Source organism: Hemibagrus wyckioides, linkage group LG16 (genome assembly GCF_019097595.1).
Source record: "Hemibagrus wyckioides isolate EC202008001 linkage group LG16, SWU_Hwy_1.0, whole genome shotgun sequence".
Classification (NCBI taxonomy): domain Eukaryota; kingdom Metazoa; phylum Chordata; class Actinopteri; order Siluriformes; family Bagridae; genus Hemibagrus; species Hemibagrus wyckioides.
Window position 1 is genome coordinate 14624410 of NC_080725.1, and position 19901 is coordinate 14644310.

The 19901-nt window shown below is 39.8% G+C and overlaps 1 protein-coding gene across 1 annotated transcript; it reads right to left on the minus strand.

Annotated features, from left to right (window-relative positions):
- Nucleotides 1–14427: 14427 nt before the first annotated feature.
- cldn7b (claudin 7b) lies at nt 14428–19349 on the minus strand. The gene is made up of 4 exons (XM_058412428.1): nt 18902–19349; nt 16321–16485; nt 15963–16047; nt 14428–15509 (listed from the first exon to the last, which is right to left on the minus strand). Exons 1-4 carry the CDS (start codon nt 19122–19124, stop codon nt 15353–15355), a joined length of 630 nt encoding a protein of 209 aa, XP_058268411.1. The 5' UTR covers nt 19125–19349; the 3' UTR covers nt 14428–15352.
- Between the last annotated feature and the right edge of the window lie 552 nt (nt 19350–19901).

The window sequence follows — 19901 nt, forward strand, 5'->3', positions numbered from 1 at the left end:
GAAGTAAAGACGCTGTTGCACCTTCCGAACCAGAGTTGAGGTGTTCAGATGCCAGGACAGATCCTCAGCGATGTGGACACCCAGGAACTTAAAGCTGGAGACACGCTCTACTTCAGACCCGTTGATGTAAATAGGGGAGTGTCTGCTGCTGTTAGATTTCCGGAAGTCCATGATGAGCTTTTTGGTCTTTGTGGCACTAAGGGTGAGGTTGTTCATGGGACACCATGCTGACAGTCTATGGATCTCCTCCCTGTAGGCCGATTCATCGTTGTTGCTGATTCGGCCAACAACTGTGGTATCATCTGCATACTTGATGAAGACGTTGGAGTTATGTTGCGAAACACAGTCATGGTTGAACAGGGAGTAGAGCAGTGGGCTCAGCACACAGCCTTGTGGGACACCGGTGTTCAGGATGAGGGTTGAGGATAAGCATACCCTTCTGATGCACACTGACATGAGGTGCCTGTCCAGAGGGCGGGTGCTGATGCGTCTGTTCAGCCTGAGGGAGGAGTTGCGTGACTTCCTTGCGGACAAGAGACCAGACCTTGCAGAGTTTTTGGACGATGACAAATGGCTCGCTCAACTCAGCTACCTTTCAGACATATTCTGTGAAATGAACAAGCTTAACAGAGCAATGCAAAGTGCAAACATAAACAGTGTGGTGCAGCATGAATGAGTAGAGGCTTTCAAAAAAAACTACACATTTGGAAAACCCATGTCTCCTCTGGAATCAGTGACATGTTTGAGCACTCCCATGCATTTATTGCAGACAGACACTTTAAAATCTTAAAAATTTTAAAATCATTCAACGTCAAATAGTGCATCTATCAAAGGTCCTGGAGAAATTTGATAGTCATTTCCCAGCTCTAACTGAGGAGCAGGCAGCTGATTTTCTGTGGATATTGTCCAGATTGTGGTGCTGTCTGCTGGGATCAGTGCTGGTTGTATAGTCTAACAGCAGCATGAGGAAAGACCTGCATTTCTGCTCCCTCACACACTTGTGGTGAAGCAGCCTGCCACTGTAGGAGCTGAGGCGTGGCATCAGATTCTCATGTGGGTAAAAGTCGTTTTCCAGCATGCATGATAGCTTCTACCACCTGCACTGGATCAAGCGTGCATCCCAGGACAGAGCTGGCCCTCTTTATGATTTTATCCAGTCTCTTCCTGTCTGCAGGAGAGATGCCACTGCCCCATACCCTATAAAAATGGCAGATGCACAATGACCACAGAGTCAAAAAAGGAGTCTTAAGGAGTGCTCCATGCACACCAAAGAACCTGATTCTTCTCAGCAGGTATAATCAGTGGAGTGGAGTTGTCTGTCTAATCCAGGTACCCAGTTACTTATATGAGTCCACTATCTTAATGTGCCTGAATTTTCACTGGTGTCAGGGGGAGCATCTGCACCTACAGAAATCCACCACCAGTTCAATTTATCATTTTCCATTTCATAATCATCACAAGTTATTATTATGTCATCTTCCTTTCCTTTTTTATTTAATCAGTGTCATTTTCATCTACTTATTTTTATACTTCTCCTCCGCTTTTTCTTGTACTTGGACTGCTGGCTACTACATGATGCACAGCATTATTGCTTACGGTAAGCTCCTAATCTCCAAAACTTATGAGAGGTGTAATTGTGGATGTAGGTCAGGTGTTAACATATAGGAAGGAGGAGAAGTTGATTAAAAGCGTATCTGCCATTCAGCATGATGGAGAATCTTTCTAGTGAAGCTGGAGGCAGTAGTGAGGAGAGACAGATGGTTCCTTGGCTGCAGGAACGCTGTCCTAATGCAGACCCTACCACTGATGGCTTTGTGTAAATCTTGCTGGAGACTAACCATTAAATATGCTAGGAGGAGATCTGTATCACGCTAACATATCAGTCGACTCAGATTAATACCATAGAAAGGACATATTAAAGAAGGTTTTATAGGCTTTAGAGTAATTTGTGTAAGTAATTCAGAGTAATTAGTGTAAGTAATTCAGATACATTATAGTTGTTTATGTCTCACCAATAAATGTAGAAACAGTCACTCGCTTCCTATCTGACAAATTTCTCTGTGCTTTCATGGCTACAGTTCAGACTGAATGCTTTTGTACGTTTTGGCTAAAGACATTCACTCTCAGTTTTTCAAAATGGAAATTGGAATCAAAATCAAAATGGGATTAAATAAACATCTCACTAGACTAAATAGCATCAGTAACATGCTACGTTGTCTGTTTAATCTCACATCTGCCACATCCATGGCATTTAATCAAGCACAAAGCCAAGCAATCTCTGCAAATAAACAAAGGCAGTAGAATGGGTCGTACTGAAGAGCTCAGTGACTATAAACATGGCACTGTGATGGGATGCTACCTTTGCTAGAAGTCAATTATCTGCCCTGTAAACCCCTGCCTTTTGCATTGCTCGTCTGTTAAATAGCATATCTACATTAATGCTGTTGGTTTGGGAATGGGATGTCCAGCGAGCTCATATAGGTGTGGTGATCAGGTGTCCACATATGTTGGACAATATAGGGTATCTTTTACACTCTTCGGGACACAACCTGCAGGATCTGGATGGCTGCAATCTGATTAACTCTCTGTACTTCAGAACGTAAACAAACATTATAACACCATGGGCTTTTTGGAGCATGGTGCAGTGACTTGAGTGGAAAAGTCCCATATTTAAGGTGGGTTTTCTCAGTGGGAGCTTTTGCTGTGGTCTGAATCAGAGTGTGATTGTTCCTGGCTCCCCTGCAGTATCAGTGTTGGTCTGACTCGATTCTATCCAATCCTGGTGCATTTGCACTCAGACTGAGTTGACAGATGCACATGAAGAACACACAACTCCATTTGCCTCAGTATATATGGATGCATAGCAGAGTAGATGAAATGCTCTCGCTTTTCTGTATCCCATAATATTCCCCTGTCACTCATGCTACACGTGTGTTGCAAACACTAATGAGGTCATCATCTGCAAAAACACACACACAGGTATCACAGCACAATTCCAGTGCAACCAAACTCGCACCACCTCCTACAGGTTCAGTACCGCTGTGCACTTCCTGCTCCACATGACAGTTATCAATTTATCATGCAAAATATGTTCTGATTCAGACTAATCTGCCAGTGTGAAAGCTTTTTAAAGTTTCTCACATTTGCCAACAGGCTCTGTCTGTATCTCACACATCCTCAACAATACTTACACTTAGGCAGTTTGGTGTTCCTGGGATCTGAAGTCAACCTTCCAATCAGTAGCTCAACATCTTACCACTGAGCTACCACTTACCCACAATTTTATGTTCTTTTTTTCATTGTAACTAGTAAATCAACTGATTATATCATGGAAAAGGTCAAAGCAAGGTCAAATATATAAATAATTTTTTTTCTATAGCTCCCTTTCTGTCTGGCATTCAAAGATGTTTTTTTTATATGTTAATGTTCAGGAACTCATTGTTCCACCAGTGTGTCTGTATGGGATTCAAGTTAGCTCGATTTTATAAGAACGAGTGTTTTGTAGGATTTATCTGGGATTATAACACTATTATCTCAGTAGTAATGGAATATATTATGTAACAAGTGACTGCTGTGGATAGAACCACTCGGAGGCAGAAGGGAATTAGTGCTAAGTCATTAAAGAACTCAGAAACTACACTGACCTATCAGTTTCTCAAGAGCTCTTGCTTTCACAATCCTTCATGACTATAAACTTTTGAACATTATCAACATTTACATTATTTATTTTCCAGTGTCACCCAAATGAGGATGAAGTTCACTTCTGAGTCTGGTTCCTCTCAAGGTTTCTTCTTCATATCATCTCAGGGGGGTTTTTCTCACCACTGTCACCTCAGGCTTGCTCATTTGGGATACATATTAGGGATAAATAGTAACTTAACTTTAATATTTATGGAGTTTTTATACTTCTGTAAAGCTGCTTTGAGACAGTGTCCATTGTCAAGTGGAGACTGTATGCTGTGGGAAAGCACTGAGTCACTGCAGTGAATGTATAACTAAAATGATCTTACAGCATGTCAATACATCATTAACATTCACATCTCACTAATGAACCTGATCTCATGTCATTTCATGCAGTTGGTTTACATTCATTTGCTCTGCCTCGAGACTGGAGAAAATGTCTTTTCTAGTGAACATTCGGTCCAGGAGTGTTTGTTTAGATGACACTCATTTGTGACACAGCCATGACTCTTTATTTTTGTTTCCTGGTCAGCAAAACGAAAAGTAAAATCCACATTACCCTTCCGTTTTTTTTTTGTTCATACATTCATTATTTTTCCCATTTTCTTTTTTGTCTTCATTTCATTGTTTGGTGTCCAAAGGAGCTTAAAAGTTAAAAGACAAGGAGTGTGAGAGACTTTCTAAAGTCAGGAACCACCTGGGGCAGGAGCTGGAGAAACTCACTGCTAGCCTGTTTGAGGTTTGTTTTCATTTGTTTGGTTTATTCTACTTCCTGGTCCAGTGAAAAAAGTGTGTGTTTTTTTTCCTTTTATATGTTTTAGTGGCCATTTCTGCCAAAATACTTGCTAAAGCAGCTGAAGGAAGCACTGGAAGGTGAGGAACAGTGGCTAAGCTTTGGAATGAAAGGCTAGCAAGAGTGCACAGAAACTTTATTCATCAGGTAAATAAAGTAATTACATTAAAAAGTTGAGTAAGTGAAGCAGAGATGTTAAGAATGTGAGTAAAGAAACTGAACAGAAAGTTAAAAGGGTTAAGTAAGTCATGTATGTTAAGTTGGGAAGTTGAGTAAGTAAAGCAGTGATATAATTTAAGTAAGTAAAGTAAGTTAAAGTTCAGTAAATAAGTAATGTAAGAAAAATAAATGAACTAAGGAACTTAAGTAAATTGGAAGTAAAGAGTGCAAGTCAAAAGGCAAGCAAGTAAAGGACGTTAAAATAGTAGATTAAATAAGTGATCATGTATGTAATATAAGGTAGAAATAAGTTAGAAAGTGAAATGATTAAGTTAGTGATAAAAGTAAGTAAATACATTTTTAAAAAGTAAAGAAATGCAGTAGATTTATTTCTGAAATTGTGTTGGTCAGCAGGCATAAGTGTTCCTCCTGCTCTGCTGTGGATCTCAGATTCAGATTCTTAAAATCAGATGCTCTTTTAACAGAACAGCGCCTTCATAAGATGTTATCTAACCTGACCGTGCCAGTGCTGCTTCTGTTCTGAAATCATTCAGTCATACTCTGGGGTGTGGGATCATTATTATTTTTTGTTGTTTTGCCATCCCCTAGTGGCAGGAAGTCTGAAATAGTCACGTATGTATACTATACATTCTCTCTCACCCTCTCTCAGGCGCCCTCTCTCTCTTCCTCTCTCTCTCTCCCTCTCTCTCTCCCTTCATTCTCCACCTAGTTTCTTGTGTTTGTTAGCTTTATAGCCCACTTTTTTTTCTTTTTTTTTATAAAAGGCAGATGTGTTAGCTGGTGTTAATAGTGTAGGCCAGTGCATAAACAGTATATAATAATTATATATAGATATAATTAGACAGCCCCTGTAACTCATCTTGACTGTACTGACATGATGTTAAATTTAACGCAGCATGGCTGTAAAAGGCAGCACATAAAAATCAGCTTCTTGAAAACACAAGTGTGCATCACGCCTGTAGTAAAAATGTATTATTGATCATTTGTTTTTTTGGAATTTAAAAAGAAGAAATAAAGAATATGTTTGGATGAATCTCTTGAAAGATCCTGGAATTTCATTATAAAGCATCTGAAATGTTTTCTTCCTTCAGTTATGTTGTGATTTGAAGAAAATGAATATGTATTTTCTTTTCTGATTGATCCTGTAAAGTAAATGATCATATTACAGAAACCAAAGAAAAGCTGAGAAAACACAATAAAAAGGATGCAAAGAAAAACAATATAGGAATCAGCAAATCAGTGTAACGTTCTGGACAAGCAGAGATCTGGTTCAAATTGAAAAGGAAGATGATTAAAGAAGACAATAGTATAGTATACAGACTATACAGTATGTAGTATATAGTTTACAATATTTATTTCATTCTAGATTGTGTACATACTTCATATCTATATCTATATATACACTATATTGCCAAAAGTATTCGCTCACCCATCCAAATAATCAGAATCAGGTGTTCCAATCACTTCCATGGCCACAGGTGTATAAAATCAAGCACCTAGGCATGCAGACTGTTTTTACAAACATTTGTGAAAGAATGGGTCGCTCTCAGGAGCTCAGTGAATTCCAGCATGGAACTGTGATAGGATGCCACCTGTGCAACAAATCCAGTCGTGAAATTTCCTCGCTCCTAAATATTCCACAGTCAACTGTCAGCTGTATTATAAGAACGTGGAAGTGTTTGGGAACGACAGCAACTCAGCCACGAAGTGGTAGGCCACGTAAACTGACGGAGCGGGGTCAGCGGATGCTGAGGCGCATAGTGCGAAGAGGTCGCCAACTTTCTGCAGAGTCAATCGCTACAGACCTCCAAACTTCATGTGGTCTTCAGATTAGCTCAAGAACAGTGCGCAGAGAGCGCCATGGAATGGGTTTCCATGGCTGAGCAGCTGCATCCAAGCCATACATCACCAAGTGCAATGCAAAGCGTGGGATGCAGTGGTGTAAAGCACGCCGCCACTGGACTCTAGAGCAGGAGTGACTCTGGAGTGACGAATCGCGCTTCTCCATCTGGAAATCTGATGGACGAGTCTGGGTTTGGCGGTTGCCAGGAGAACGGTACTTGTCTGACTGCATTGTGCCAAGTGTAAAGTTTGGTGGAGGGGGGATTATGGTGTGGGGTTGTTTTTCAGGAGCTGGGCTTGGCCCCTTAGTTCCAGTGAAAGGAACTCTGAATGCTTCAGCATACCAAGACATTTTGGACAATTCCATGCTCCCAACTTTGTGGGAACAGTTTGGAGCTGGCCCCTTCCTCTTCCAACATGACTGTGCACCAGTGCACAAAGCAAGGTCCATAAAGACATGGATGACAGAGTCTGGTGTGGATGAACTTGACTGGCCTGCACAAAGTCCTGACCTCAACCCGATAGAACACCTTTGGGATGAATTAGAGCGGAGACTGAGAGCCAGGCCTTCTCGTCCAACATCAGTGTGTGACCTCACAAATGCGCTTCTGGAAGAATGGTCAAAAATTCCCATAAACACACTCCTAAACCTTGTGGACTGCCTTCCCAGAAGAGTTGAAGCTGTTATAGCTGCAAAGGGTGGACCGACGTCATATTGAACCCTATGGATTAGGAATGGGATGTCACTTAAGTTCATATGCGAGTCAAGGCAGGCGAGCGAATACTTTTGGCAATATAGTGTATGTTTGGACAGTCACTTTCACTTTTTCATTTTAAATTGCACTACTTCTCATGCAATGTCACTGTCTGTATACAGTATTTATTTCATTTATTCTAGTTTATTCTAAAACTGTGTATACATTTTGTATCTGTGTATATGTTTGCACCTGACACCAAGGCAAATTCCCAGTACTGTAAAGTGCTCTTTGTGAACCCTTTGCTGTACCTGGCAATAAAAAAATTTTTTGGTGCTGATTCTGGTTCTGATTTTTCTGTTTCCTACCTGTATAGTTAAATTAATTTTATTGTAATTCTATTTTTAGTATTCTTACAACATGGACAGTTGATAAAGTACTTCTCTGCATGTTGTAATGTGTATGGCTGTGACCAGTAGAACTGAACTGGAATTCTGATTAGACTGATAATGAGGGAGACTCTGTAGGAAGTAAAAGTGTACAGAATGGTGTACAGTGTTCATGTGGACTTTAGTGACTGTAACCAAGTTACCTCTTCCTCCTTTTTACTCCTAGATCACCTTACTTCTTCACCTACATTTGCTACATCCACCAAGGACTGGTCAAGCAGCAGGATGGTGAGCAAAACTCACCACACACACACACACACACACACAAGCAGCATTAATCGTTTAACTGTTAAAACGTGTTATGTGTGCTTCATTAATAAATGTGTGATTGTTTCTTAGTTTGCTGTGGTATAATCAGAATCACACACTCCACTTTAAGATGATAAAGGCACTATGATGATAACAGTACTACTGATAATAATTATGTCCATTATCCTTATTATGTTAAGAGTTATGGAGTCAAGTTAGAGACAGTGTTCTGCAGCACACTCAATACAGGTGGACTCTCACAAAATGATAATGTCCATATCACATGACATTAATGCATTCAGTATCGAATAACATAGAGGGGACCGTCAGTACTAGCTGTGTGTGAAAGTCCCTACTACTCTATGTAAAGCAGTACAACAAAGCAGTAGTGTGTGTGAATTCTCAGTGTTAGAAACAGTAGGTGAGAAATACCCTAATGTCCTTTTGCTTCCTCTGAGAGTATTCAGTATGATGATTTTAGATAAAAAAATTTTTATCTAAAATTTTATTTTATTTTATTTTACACACATACAATGTTCAATTCATACTTTATCAGCTAGTTTAATCATTTATTAGAAGTGCTACAACAGACCATGTACTGCTAGAGCTACTGAACGTAGCCAAGGTATTAAACACACAGACTGGAGTGTGTTATTCTGCTCGTACCACAATGAACTGCTGGCAATTATAACGTTTCATTTATTAATGAAGCTCACCTCGCACATTTAAACAGCTAATAGTTCCATTTAATCTTGTGGAACATCCAAGAGACAAGTTACTTGCTTTTTCACATACACTCTATCTACACAGCTGTCTCCTCACCAGGGCATAATGTGTATATGGCTGAAGACATTCCAGTGCTGGGAAACTTTGCAACTGCATTTGATTGTTACATAGAACTGAGACCCCTGAGACACCTTATATAAATGTTAAATAAACGTGACAGTTTTCTTGGTTAAACAGCACATTTGTTGGTGAGAGACTATCCGTCTATGTTTTCATGCCCTTTCCTATTTAAAGTCCAACACAAGCTGCTGAAGTTCTGATTACTTGAAGTTCTGGTGTAAAATCTTGGACAGCTTTATTGCACATATTGCACTGTATGGATGTGAGTTTGGGGTCCGCTCAGTTCATGAAAAACACCAACTATAATGCATCCAGAATAGATTCCCATCAATCAAACGCTCACAAAAAAGAACGCTATTTTTGGAATCATCCTCCATTCAGTAACAAAAAACAAACCATTGTTTCACTGTAAAACTAGATGCAATGCAAGGAGAGTTCACCCTAAACAGGATGCCAGACCATCTCAGAGCACCACACACACACAAACCTATGGGCAATGTAGTGTATCAGAAATGAAGAAAAATAAGAGCAGTCATTCATTTACGACAAAAAGACATTGTCCCAGTTGGTGTGTGAGTCAGTTGTTTGCATGGGTGTACAGCTGGTTTGAACATTAGGGGGTTAAAGTGTGAATAGATATGCATCCAGATATTTCTGAATTAAATTTGAATTGGAAAAGAAACCAGCTTTGTTATATCTGTAGTGTCATTACATAATTTCTCTCTGCTTATCCATCCATCCAACTATCTACATATCTATCTAATCTATCTATATGTCCAAAGCATATCCATTAAAGAAGTTCAGTTGTTACAGTAAATCTAGCCATGGGGGTCACAGTCTAGTGACTTCTGTGCCAGGATAAATTGAGAGGGTTGAGTCAGGAAGGGCATCTGGCGTAAAACATTTGCAAACTTAATCATGCGAATCGTCAGTACTCTGAATTTCATACCGGATCGGTCAAGGCCCGGGTTAACAACGACCGCCATCGGTGCTGTTGACCTACAGGGCACCGGCGGAAATTGGGCTACTGTTGGTCGAAGAAGTAGAGGAGGAATGAGAGTGCATAGACAGAGGAAAGGTAAGAGTGTAGGATTGAGAATAGGAACTCTGAATATTGGTACTATGACAGGGAAAGGTGGCGAGATCGCTGATACGATGGAGAGAAAGAACGTGGATGTACTGTATGTACAGGAGACCAGGTGGAAGGGTAGCAAGGCTCGTAGTATTGGAGCAGGATTCAAGCTGTTTTATTATGGTGTGGATAGTAAGAGAAATGGGGTAGGTGTGGTCCTGAAGGAGGAGTTTGTAAGGAATGTTCTGGAGGTGAAGAGAGTGTCAGACAGGGTGATGAGTCTGAAGTTAGAGGTTGAAGGGGTGATGTTGAATGTTGTTAGTGGTTATGCTCCACAGGTAGGTTGTGAGTTAGAGGAGAAAGAGAGATTCTGGAGTGAATTAGATGAGGTGATAGAGAATATTCCCACAGGTGAGAGAGTGGTGATAGGAGCAGATTTTAATGGACATGTTGGTGAGGGGAACACAGGTGATGAGGAGGTGATGGGCAAGTTTGGAGTTAAGGAAAGGAACCTTGAAGGACAGATGATAGTGGACTTTGCTAAGAGTATGGACATGGCTGTGGTTAACACTTAATTTTAGAAGAGGGAGGAGCATAGAGTGACTTACAAGAGCACACAGGTAGACTACATCCTATGTAGAAGAGGCAATCTGGAAGAGATTTGTGACTGTAAAGTGGTAATGGGAGAGAGTGTAGCCAGACAGCATTGGATGGTGGTGTGTAGGATGAATTTGATGGTCTGTAAGAAGAGGTCAAAGATAGAGATGGAGAAGAAAACCAAGTGGTGGAAGCTGAAAAAGGAGGAATGTTGTGAGGAATTTAGACAGAAGTTGAGGCAGGCTCTTGGTGGTCAGGTAGTGCTGCCAGATGACTGGGAAACTACAGCAGAAGTGATCAGGGAGACAGGAAGAAAGGTGCTGGGTGTGTCATCTAGAAGGAGGAAAGAAGATAAGGAGACTTGTTGGTGGAATGAGGAAGTTCAGGATAGTATTCAGAGGAAGAGGTTAGCCAAGAAGAAGTGGGACATGGACAGGACTGAAGAGAATAGACAGGAATACAAGGAGTTACAGTGGAGTACAAGAGGGAGGTGTCTAAGGCCAAGCAGAAGGCATATGACGAGTGGTACACTAGGTTAGACACTAGAGAAGGAGAGAAGGACTTGTACAGGTTAGCTAAGCAGATAGCAGAAGGGATCCAGGTGGGAAGGATGTGCAGCAAGTTAGAGTTATTAAGGATATATTTTATTTCTTATAACAAACTTACAGTCGATTCTGAATATTAATAACGTTACAAAATTAGTTACTTTTACATATGTTTCAGTTGATCATTGTATTAATATTGGGGGATCATTACTTTATTTACTTAGACTTGTTAAAATCACACCTATCTCTACCTCTGAGAAAAGGCCTTTTCTTTCGTTTTGTTCTCATTTTGTTCTTTCAGCTCTGTGAGATTCTCCTTATATGGAGTTTTGTGGGCGTCACTAAATGCAAATCAGCTGTGTCTCAGTATTCTTATGCAAGTACATAAAGCCACTTTGTATCTTGTTAATATGGTAAAAATCTTTAGTTAGTTTACTAAACATACATGAGGTGCAAAATTCAGAAGAAGAGAAAGACATAAGGATGTAATGGTCACACATCAACATTAACTCTTTACATGTATGTTCAGGGTTAAAATATACCTCTAGTGGGAATAAAACAGAGGCACTACAGCAGGTCTGGGAAAGGTCAGATGGATGTACTCGGTGAAAATGAGGCCCTGCAGCAGTTTTTTGATGGTGAGACTTACATAATGTCATTTACACTCTGTTACACTCTGTTACACTCTTAAACATAAAAATGTGCCACTGCACAAAAAACTGACTGATGTTTTGAGTTAATTACAACAATTAAGTCAGATACAGAGTCACATACAGAGTCATTACACATACAAATCATGCTGGGAAATGCTTTTTTTGACTGGAAAATAAATGTTGTTGCTCTTTCAGCTGCTCCTTATGTGTTTAGGGGTCGCCACAGCTGACCCACTGGTCTGCACAACAACTTGGCACAGGTTTTATGCCGGATGCCCTTCCTGACACAACCCTCCAATTTTTACCCCGGCTTGGGACCAGCACTGCATCCAGTGGCTGGAGTTTGGGCACTGGCTGAGAATCAAACCTGGGCCTTCTGCATGGTAGGTAAGAAACCTACCACTGAGCCACCAGTGCCCTGAAAAGGGAATATAAATGTGCAGGGGAGAAATATACAGAAAGGATATAATTGTAGTATATGATTATACTATATAATATAATAATATAACTATATAATATGAATACATATACACTGTGACTGATGATGATATGAATACAGACTATTGTGAAAAAATCTATATGAATTCTGCTAAAATGTGTGCAGTTTTGCGTCACAAGATGTATTCTGTATTTCTTCTACATGATAGGAATTGAAATGAGTGAAAGATTTAGTACAATTCGAGCAATAAGTGAAGCAGTTACCTTATCCCAAACCCTAACCACAGATTTACAAAAAGTTTGATATCTATAAAATAGTCATTTTGCGCCACTAGCATTTTAATAAATACTCCTCCTATATAGTGCTAATATTGTCCATAATTCTACACAAGTATTCGCAAAAGACACACACTACACATTCTTAGTTAATATTTTAAAAACTTTTTTCTTGTCCATTTTTATCTTAAGATAAATGGTACACTTTTTAACTCTTGTCCTGCTGCTATGAAGCTTAAAGTGGGATTGGTTTAAAAAAAAAAAAAATGTAGATCAGGGATTCCTGATCTACATTCTACATCTACATGCTTCCTGTTTGTTATTCCTTTGTTATTCCTCTGTCTGTGTGTGTGTGTGTGTGTGTGTGTGTGTGGACTCGTTTATGTGGGTATTTTTTGTGTTCCCATGGCAGTGTGTGTTTGTGATGACCTCAGAATCGGTTTGGAGTACAGTTTTTTTTTCTAACCCTAACATATAATTCTATTAATATACACTATATTGCCAAAAGTTTTGGGACACTCCTCCAAATGATTGAATTCAGGTGTTGTTTTTCAGGGGTTGGGCTCGGCCCCTTAGTTCCAGTGAAAGGAACTCTTAATGCTTCAGCATACCAAGACATTCTGGAATATTACATGCTCCCAACTTTGTGGGAACAGTTTGGGGATGACCTCTTCCTGTTCCAACATGACTGTACACCAGAACACAAAGCAAGGTCCATAAAGACATGGATGAGTGAGTTTGGTGTGGAGGAACTTGACTGGCCGGCACAGAGTCCTGTCCTCAATCTGATAGAACATCTTTGGGATGAATTAGAGCGGAGACTGTGAACCAGGCCTTGTCCAAAATGTCTTGGTATGCTGAAGCATTAAGAGTTCCTTTCACTGGAACTAAGGGTCCAAGCCCAACACCTGAAGTCAATGATTTGGAGGCGTGTCACAAAACTTTTGGCAATACAGTGTATAAATACACTTTATCTAACAGATACTGAGCAACTACCCCAAAAAAACAAAAAAAACAAAGTGCTACTCTGGCAATACTCCTCGAAACCGGCTCTACCTGAATGACGTCACTAAATCGCGGTCCTTTCGATCACGTGACTCTGTGTGCGCGCGTGTGTGTGTGATGCCATCTTTGACCACTAGATGGCAAACAGCGCTACATAATAAGATGCCATATAATTCGTGTTGTTGATTCCTGTTTTATTTGAATCTTATTTACACCACACTCCTGCATTGTGATTAGACGTCAGGAGTTGATTAATTCTCTCTAACAGCAGCTTTGACAGTAGCACAGCTTTATATCCATGCAACTGCGAACATTTCTGACGATCCAAGAAAATTTCCATAATGTTCTTTTCAGGAGATAAGAACTTATCTCCACATTCTCTTCAGAGTTCCCTTAAGGTGGTTTAAAACCTCGCTTTTAAACCTTCATTCTGTCCATTTTATTTGTTTGGGTTTTTTAACGTGCACCGTCTGCAAAACTCAGGTCTCAGTAATGTTTACTTTCTGCTTATGCTGACATTTTCTCCAAGGTCATGGAAACTTCTGGGGTAAAAAAAATAAATAAATACATCAGCTAAATGTAGAATCAAGATAATCACATCAAAGGTTCATAATTATATATAATAAGAAAACCCTTAATCATCATCTTGATCAACCTTAATCAACATTTTATATATGTTTATGAATGACTTTGTTAAGCCAGTTGGAAAAGGCATGTTCTGATCCTGCCCACATGCCTCCTTCTGACTCAGATACAGTTTTAAGATAACCAGTCTTAGATCACTAACGATGATGGAAAAATAACAAACAACGGAATTCGCACGTTTCAGTGAGTCAAATCGTTTTCCTCTAAACAGACACATTTCGTGGCGTTCTACCTGCTAATTGTTGACCTTTTTTCATAAAACACCTGAAATACTTTTATGAAATCATCTTTACTTCTTTTATATTAATGATCTAATGTCATTCTTTTGCAATTAAAATCATTGTTAAATCATTGAATTTTGTTCCTCCCCAACATGACACAATGAGCAATTAATACAATAATAAATAAGGACAGGAATCAACTATCCATAGAAAGAAAGAAAGATAGATAAAAGAACAAACCGCGTTCTCCATTTCCTGTTTATTTACATAAAATTAATTTGCATAAAATTACATTAAAAAAAGTGAAAGAATCTAAGATGAACAGTATCTACAGCTATTACTCCTCAAAGCTGGAACTCTTTTTTTTTCCTTCTTTTTCTTTAGAGAAAAGGAAACTGCACACAAAAAGTTATCTGGAGTTTAAAAAAAAAAAAGAGGTTTTTGGGAAAGAGAGAATGGCAGGAATGTGTTGTGGAAGAGGTGAATAAGAGGACACGGTTTATAAAATAAAGGTTAATATTTGCTTTTGGGCCGAGTACAGAGTCGAGAGATCTGCAGGATCAACGGCAAAGCTTGATAAAACAGAACGCTGGGCGTGGAAGGTGGGAAAAATGATGCTCAGCTCACTATATTTCTCAAAGATTTGAAAAGTAAAAAAATATATTAGACAGACGTAAAGGGACGTGGTTAGTGTTTGAATATAAATGCCATTGTTTATGTTTCTGTAGTTGGGCCTAAAGACAAAATGGGGAAAAAGATGGAAGACATTTTATTTACCGTGTTTAATGATTTTCTCTAAAAAACAGAGATAGACATTATCCCTGAGCGCGTCATGCTACAGTACACTTCAGAGAGAAAAATCACTCCGCCTCAAATCATCCTTCTGTACAACAGCATGGATTTACAGATGGGGGTAATGAATACAAACTTATTAAAAAACATAGGACAAAAGGCACTGTTAACAATGGAAGAAAAAAAGTACAGTTGAAAACATAAGGCGTCGCCGCAGACCAGATGTAGAAGTCGCCCTGTGGTGTGCTGATCTCAGAAACATTTGCTTTAAGCTAAATAAACTGCTAACTGCCCTCAGCTCAGCCACTCAGGGAAACGTCCACTAGCTCGCTGCCGTTGTTGGATTGGTTCTAAGCGGGCGTGAGCCTGGTACTCAGACGTAATCCTTGTTGCTGCTTGCGGGCCGGGACTTTGGATACGTCGGGCTGGACGACTGGCGCTTAGAGCAGGACGCAGCCAGCAGGCCGCCACCGAATACGGTGAGGAACGCTCCGGCCCAGGTGACGAAAATGGCACCACCGAACTCATACCTGCAGAGAACATGGACATGAATTAGGAAAAAAGATCAAATCCCCCTCCTCCATCCTCTTGGTATGGACCAAACCTGATGTAAGGGGTGTGTTCTGGCTGCCTGATGCCAACTCTCAATAACAAACAACTCAGATTTCTGTCTAATCAAACTTTTGAAATCAGAACTTAATCTGACATGAAAGCGACTGCACAGGACTTCTATGATAAACACAACAAAACCATGCTTCCAACAGATTTATTCTCCATTAGTTGTTCTGTTTTACAAAGCACACGCTATCTAGCATAAGCTACTTCACTATATTTAAATATTTTTACTATAGGTGGCATAAATGTCCTGATGCTAGTCATTAAACATAGCATTTCCTTTGGATCAGTTATCAAGTTAGTATCGAGAAACAGCCCAAAGAATAAACACATGTCGTACAGGCTAATATCGCTGATCACACACTTACTTCGTGTTGACTGGAGTGAAGGGACTGTAGAAATCCCTGACAATCTGGTAGGAGAAATACGAGCAGGCGATGATGGCACACAGAGCTATTAAAAAAAACAACAGAGATGACTTAACATTGTTCTGCATGACTAGCCGTGCATCCAAGGCTCTGTAAATATAAAGGTAAAAACATCCTTCATATGCACAGCACATTATATAACTAGCATGGAACTAAACATAAACCTAAACTAAACCTGTACTACAACAGAAATGAGGTTTATTCCACAGTTCCACAAGTGTATAACAAAAATTTTCAGATCAATTAACTGTTAGATATTATAGATTTTAGTATGATGAGCAGGAGAACCACAACTTGCCTCCCAGCAGCAGGACGATTCCTCCGGTCATAGCAATGCGAGATTTTTTCACTTTGTCATCACCACCACAGTTGGTGCATTTCATGCCCATGGAGGCCACGCCCAGTCCGATCACGGTCAGGAGGATACTGATGACCATCAGAGCACGAGTGGCCTGGAGAGCACCTATATACAGAGAGAGAGAAAGAGAGAATGTTTTGACCATGACGTTTGTTTATACAGGAGACACAGCGTCCTTTTGTTTTTGTCCTGAAATCCAGTCAGAAGTTGACGCCGAGAGGAACCGCTCTTTACATCCTTTAGCTTATAAACTGAGAAGTGCCGTGTTCCTGCTCTAAACGCTTCACCAAATCTGACAGGAAACACAAACTATCTGTGAAACCAGCTCCACAAAAGCGAGTTCCTCCCGGTTTTTACCCCCGATGACAGTCGACTATCTAAATGCAACTTGTGTAACATTTCATGCTAGAGTCCTAAAAAAACTAAAATTTAAGCCATGTTTATTGACCCAACATGATTTAAAACATAAATTCGGCGCCAAGATGCAGGTGGTGAAGAGAACTCTGTTTGTAGACCAGCAGATTCAACCCCTGATTTCTGTCCATACAGGAGCTTTTGTTGTTGGAATGAATCGGCATGCTCGCTGTTGCAAGGCCAAAATCCCATCCCCCAACTCTCCACCTGCGCTCAGGTACAAACCGGTTCCATCCAGAATAGTCTTTCGAGAGTGTGTGTGTGTGTGTGTGTGTGTGTGTGTGTTTGCTCTTTACATGCAAGATCTCATAGAACAGGTCTGACCACTCTGAGTGTAGATGCAACAACAGAGAGAGAGAGAGAGAGAGAGAGAGAGAGAGAGAGTGTTTGGTTTCATTATAACGAAACTCCCATTGAATCTCTTCATGTTCAAAATCAAACAAAATTTTTTTCAAGAAACAAAGACCCTGAAACCTGCCTTCAACGACATCACCAATAAAGAAGCCACAGCTCATCCAAAAAGACTTCCTAACAGCGCAGGTTATCATAAGTGGCTTGTATTTATATTTGTCCATGTCATAAAAAGGTGTATAAGCGATAAGACTTATCATTCTCAGATAGCAAAGTCAAACAAATAAACGTGCCGAGCGCCAAGCGTGGAAAAATCTCACTGGTTTCTTGAAAAGTTGCTGAGTCTGAAAATCTGATCAGAAACTCTAGGAATTTTGAAAGTATCTAGATGACACCATGACTCATTATTTATTTATATATATATATATATATATATATATATATATATATATATATATATATATATATATATATATATATATATATATATATATATATATATATAAAATCAGAGAGAGAGAGAGTGTGTGTGTGTGTCTGCCGTTCAACATTTGCATGGGCTAGTTTTTAGAATATTCATGCAAATCCGGATGACGAAGCGGCCTGGCCGAACTTCCACTCTATCCCCACCCTGATACTGAAAACCTGAGAGGACTTTCCACCCGTAGGAGGAAAGCCGATCTGCCGTGTAATGATTACTCAACTCACTGCATAACTCTAGCGGATCTTCATCAGAGTTTTAATGAATGACACATTTCAAACTTTAGTGAAAAACATACTCCCACAAACTTACTGCTCATCTTCTCTCAGATATCTATCATACATATCTCCAAGCTGGAACTACACTCAGTCAGTTTACTCAAAGCAGGAAGTGCAATTTAACAAACAGCCATTTTGTTCATTTTCATACTTCATTTGTTCCACTTCCTCCATTTCCCTTTTTCCTTCAGGTTTTTTTGTGTGTGCTGAATGTCCTTTTTAACCCTGAAGCACTGATGCATTCAAAATCTCACCGCACCCTCCTCCAAGGAAAAAAAAGAGAAACAAAAGAGCGTAGCAACCTACAGGTGTGTTACCTGGGGGCGAGGTTTTACGATAAAACACACACCTCAAACTAAAACAGGACGAATCACAACTTCTTTTATTAGGAAAGAGGAGGAAAAAAAAAAAACTTGAAACCCCACAACATAGTGCTCCACATTTTACACTAAACTCCACTCCTCTACACACTCATCCACCTGCTACAATTAAGACAGGGAAATAATTCATCCATTAAAAGTAAAATAAATCGTGTGTTAATTAAAGGCTGCAATAAATCACAAAGAGAACACGGACGCAGTAGAAAATGAATTACAGCTTTGTGCCACATGATGCAGCCTGAATAATTATTATCACAGTCGTGAGAGGTAGCGAGCGATTTTGCGCATGCGCGCTGACAAACTGCGCGTCCCGTTTTCCCTGAAGCGCGGATCACCAAGCGACAGGTTGAAAATCTCTCAGAGACCAACACGGAAGCTAATAAATATTCACAGTTTTTACATCTGAAATATAATACTTAGTATTGTGTTGTACTGCACAGAGTTTGACAAAAAACAATTAAAGCGTTATATAAATAAATATAAAATGTAATAAGTAAAAGACCACGACTGAGCCTTTTAGTAATTAACATGAATTTATTTCAAATATTTTAAGAACGGATTTTTATGTATATATTTAATTCAATGCGATGTTTTTGTGATTTTGTTGTTGCTCTTACCGCTGAGCTGCAGCATGGAGTCGTAGACTTTGCACTGCATCTGCCCGGTGCTCTGGAACGCGCAGGACATCCACAGGCCCTGGTACATGGAAACGGCAGTGATGATGTTATCTCCCACATAGGCAGACATTTGCCACTGGGGCATGATGGTGCCGGCTATGAGACCAATAAGCCCGACTATAGCCAGCATAAACCCCAGCAACTGCAGCCCTTTATTCGCCATCTTCTGTTTCTGCGCTGTTTTTTCCTTCTTTTTTAAAAAAAAGTTTTTTTGTCCTTAAAAAGTGTTTCAAAAAGATTTTAAAACTTCTTTAAAATGTAACTAAAATCCTCCAAGAGAAGGGTGAAAAGTTTTCCGAGAATAAGAAACCCAGTTTAAATTCCTCTCTGAGTTGAGAATGGGTGAAGCACCTGTCCAGGGAAACCGCACCTTAATGGCGTCGGGAACGCGCATTTAAAGGAGATGCGCGTGTGGGTGACTAAAAAATGGGCGGGGACACGCTCCAGTTTCGCCCTAAGTCACGTCTGCGCTGTGATTGGACGTGACTCGGGAAGCACCTACAGATGTCATCGTTTCGAGGATGATTAACGTTTCGACTTGAAGAAAATAGACACAGTTTTTGGGATTTCCGACTCTTCTCAATGAGTCGGATCATTTCACTCGACTCTTTGCTATTGTCCCCTATTCTCCTAATGTTTTGCTCTTCTTTGCTAATTTGTGTCTGAAAGCCTTTTATTAAATCTTACAGTACCAAAAATATACAAAGAAATATCGGCTTTTATATGCGAGACTGCTCTTCATGTCCACCTACGAGAGCCGAGTCAAAGTACCGACTCGTTCGCGAATGACGCCTCACGAACAGGAAATGCTGTTTTAGGATGTTTTTACGCTTTAGTTGATCGCAACTGGTGATTAAATTCGTCTCGTTAGAATTGGTTTAGTGTCTATTTGTATTTTATTGCGAGTTAATAAAATGAAATTCAATATAGAGACAATAAA

Excerpts from the sequence above, each read along its gene's own strand:
- cldn7b (XM_058412428.1), bottom strand. The coding sequence starts at position 19,124 with ATGGCGAATAAAGGGCTGCAGTTGCTGGGGTTTATGCTGGCTATAGTC. Across the intron at positions 16,048-16,320 it reads AATCGTCCTGCTGCTGGGAG|CTCTGTGTGCCATCATCGCC; the intron begins GCAAGTTGTGGT and ends TTTTTTTAATAG. Across the intron at positions 15,510-15,962 it reads TTCACTCCAGTCAACACGAA|GTATGAGTTCGGTGGTGCCA; the intron begins GTAAGTGTGTGA and ends TGTTCTCTGCAG.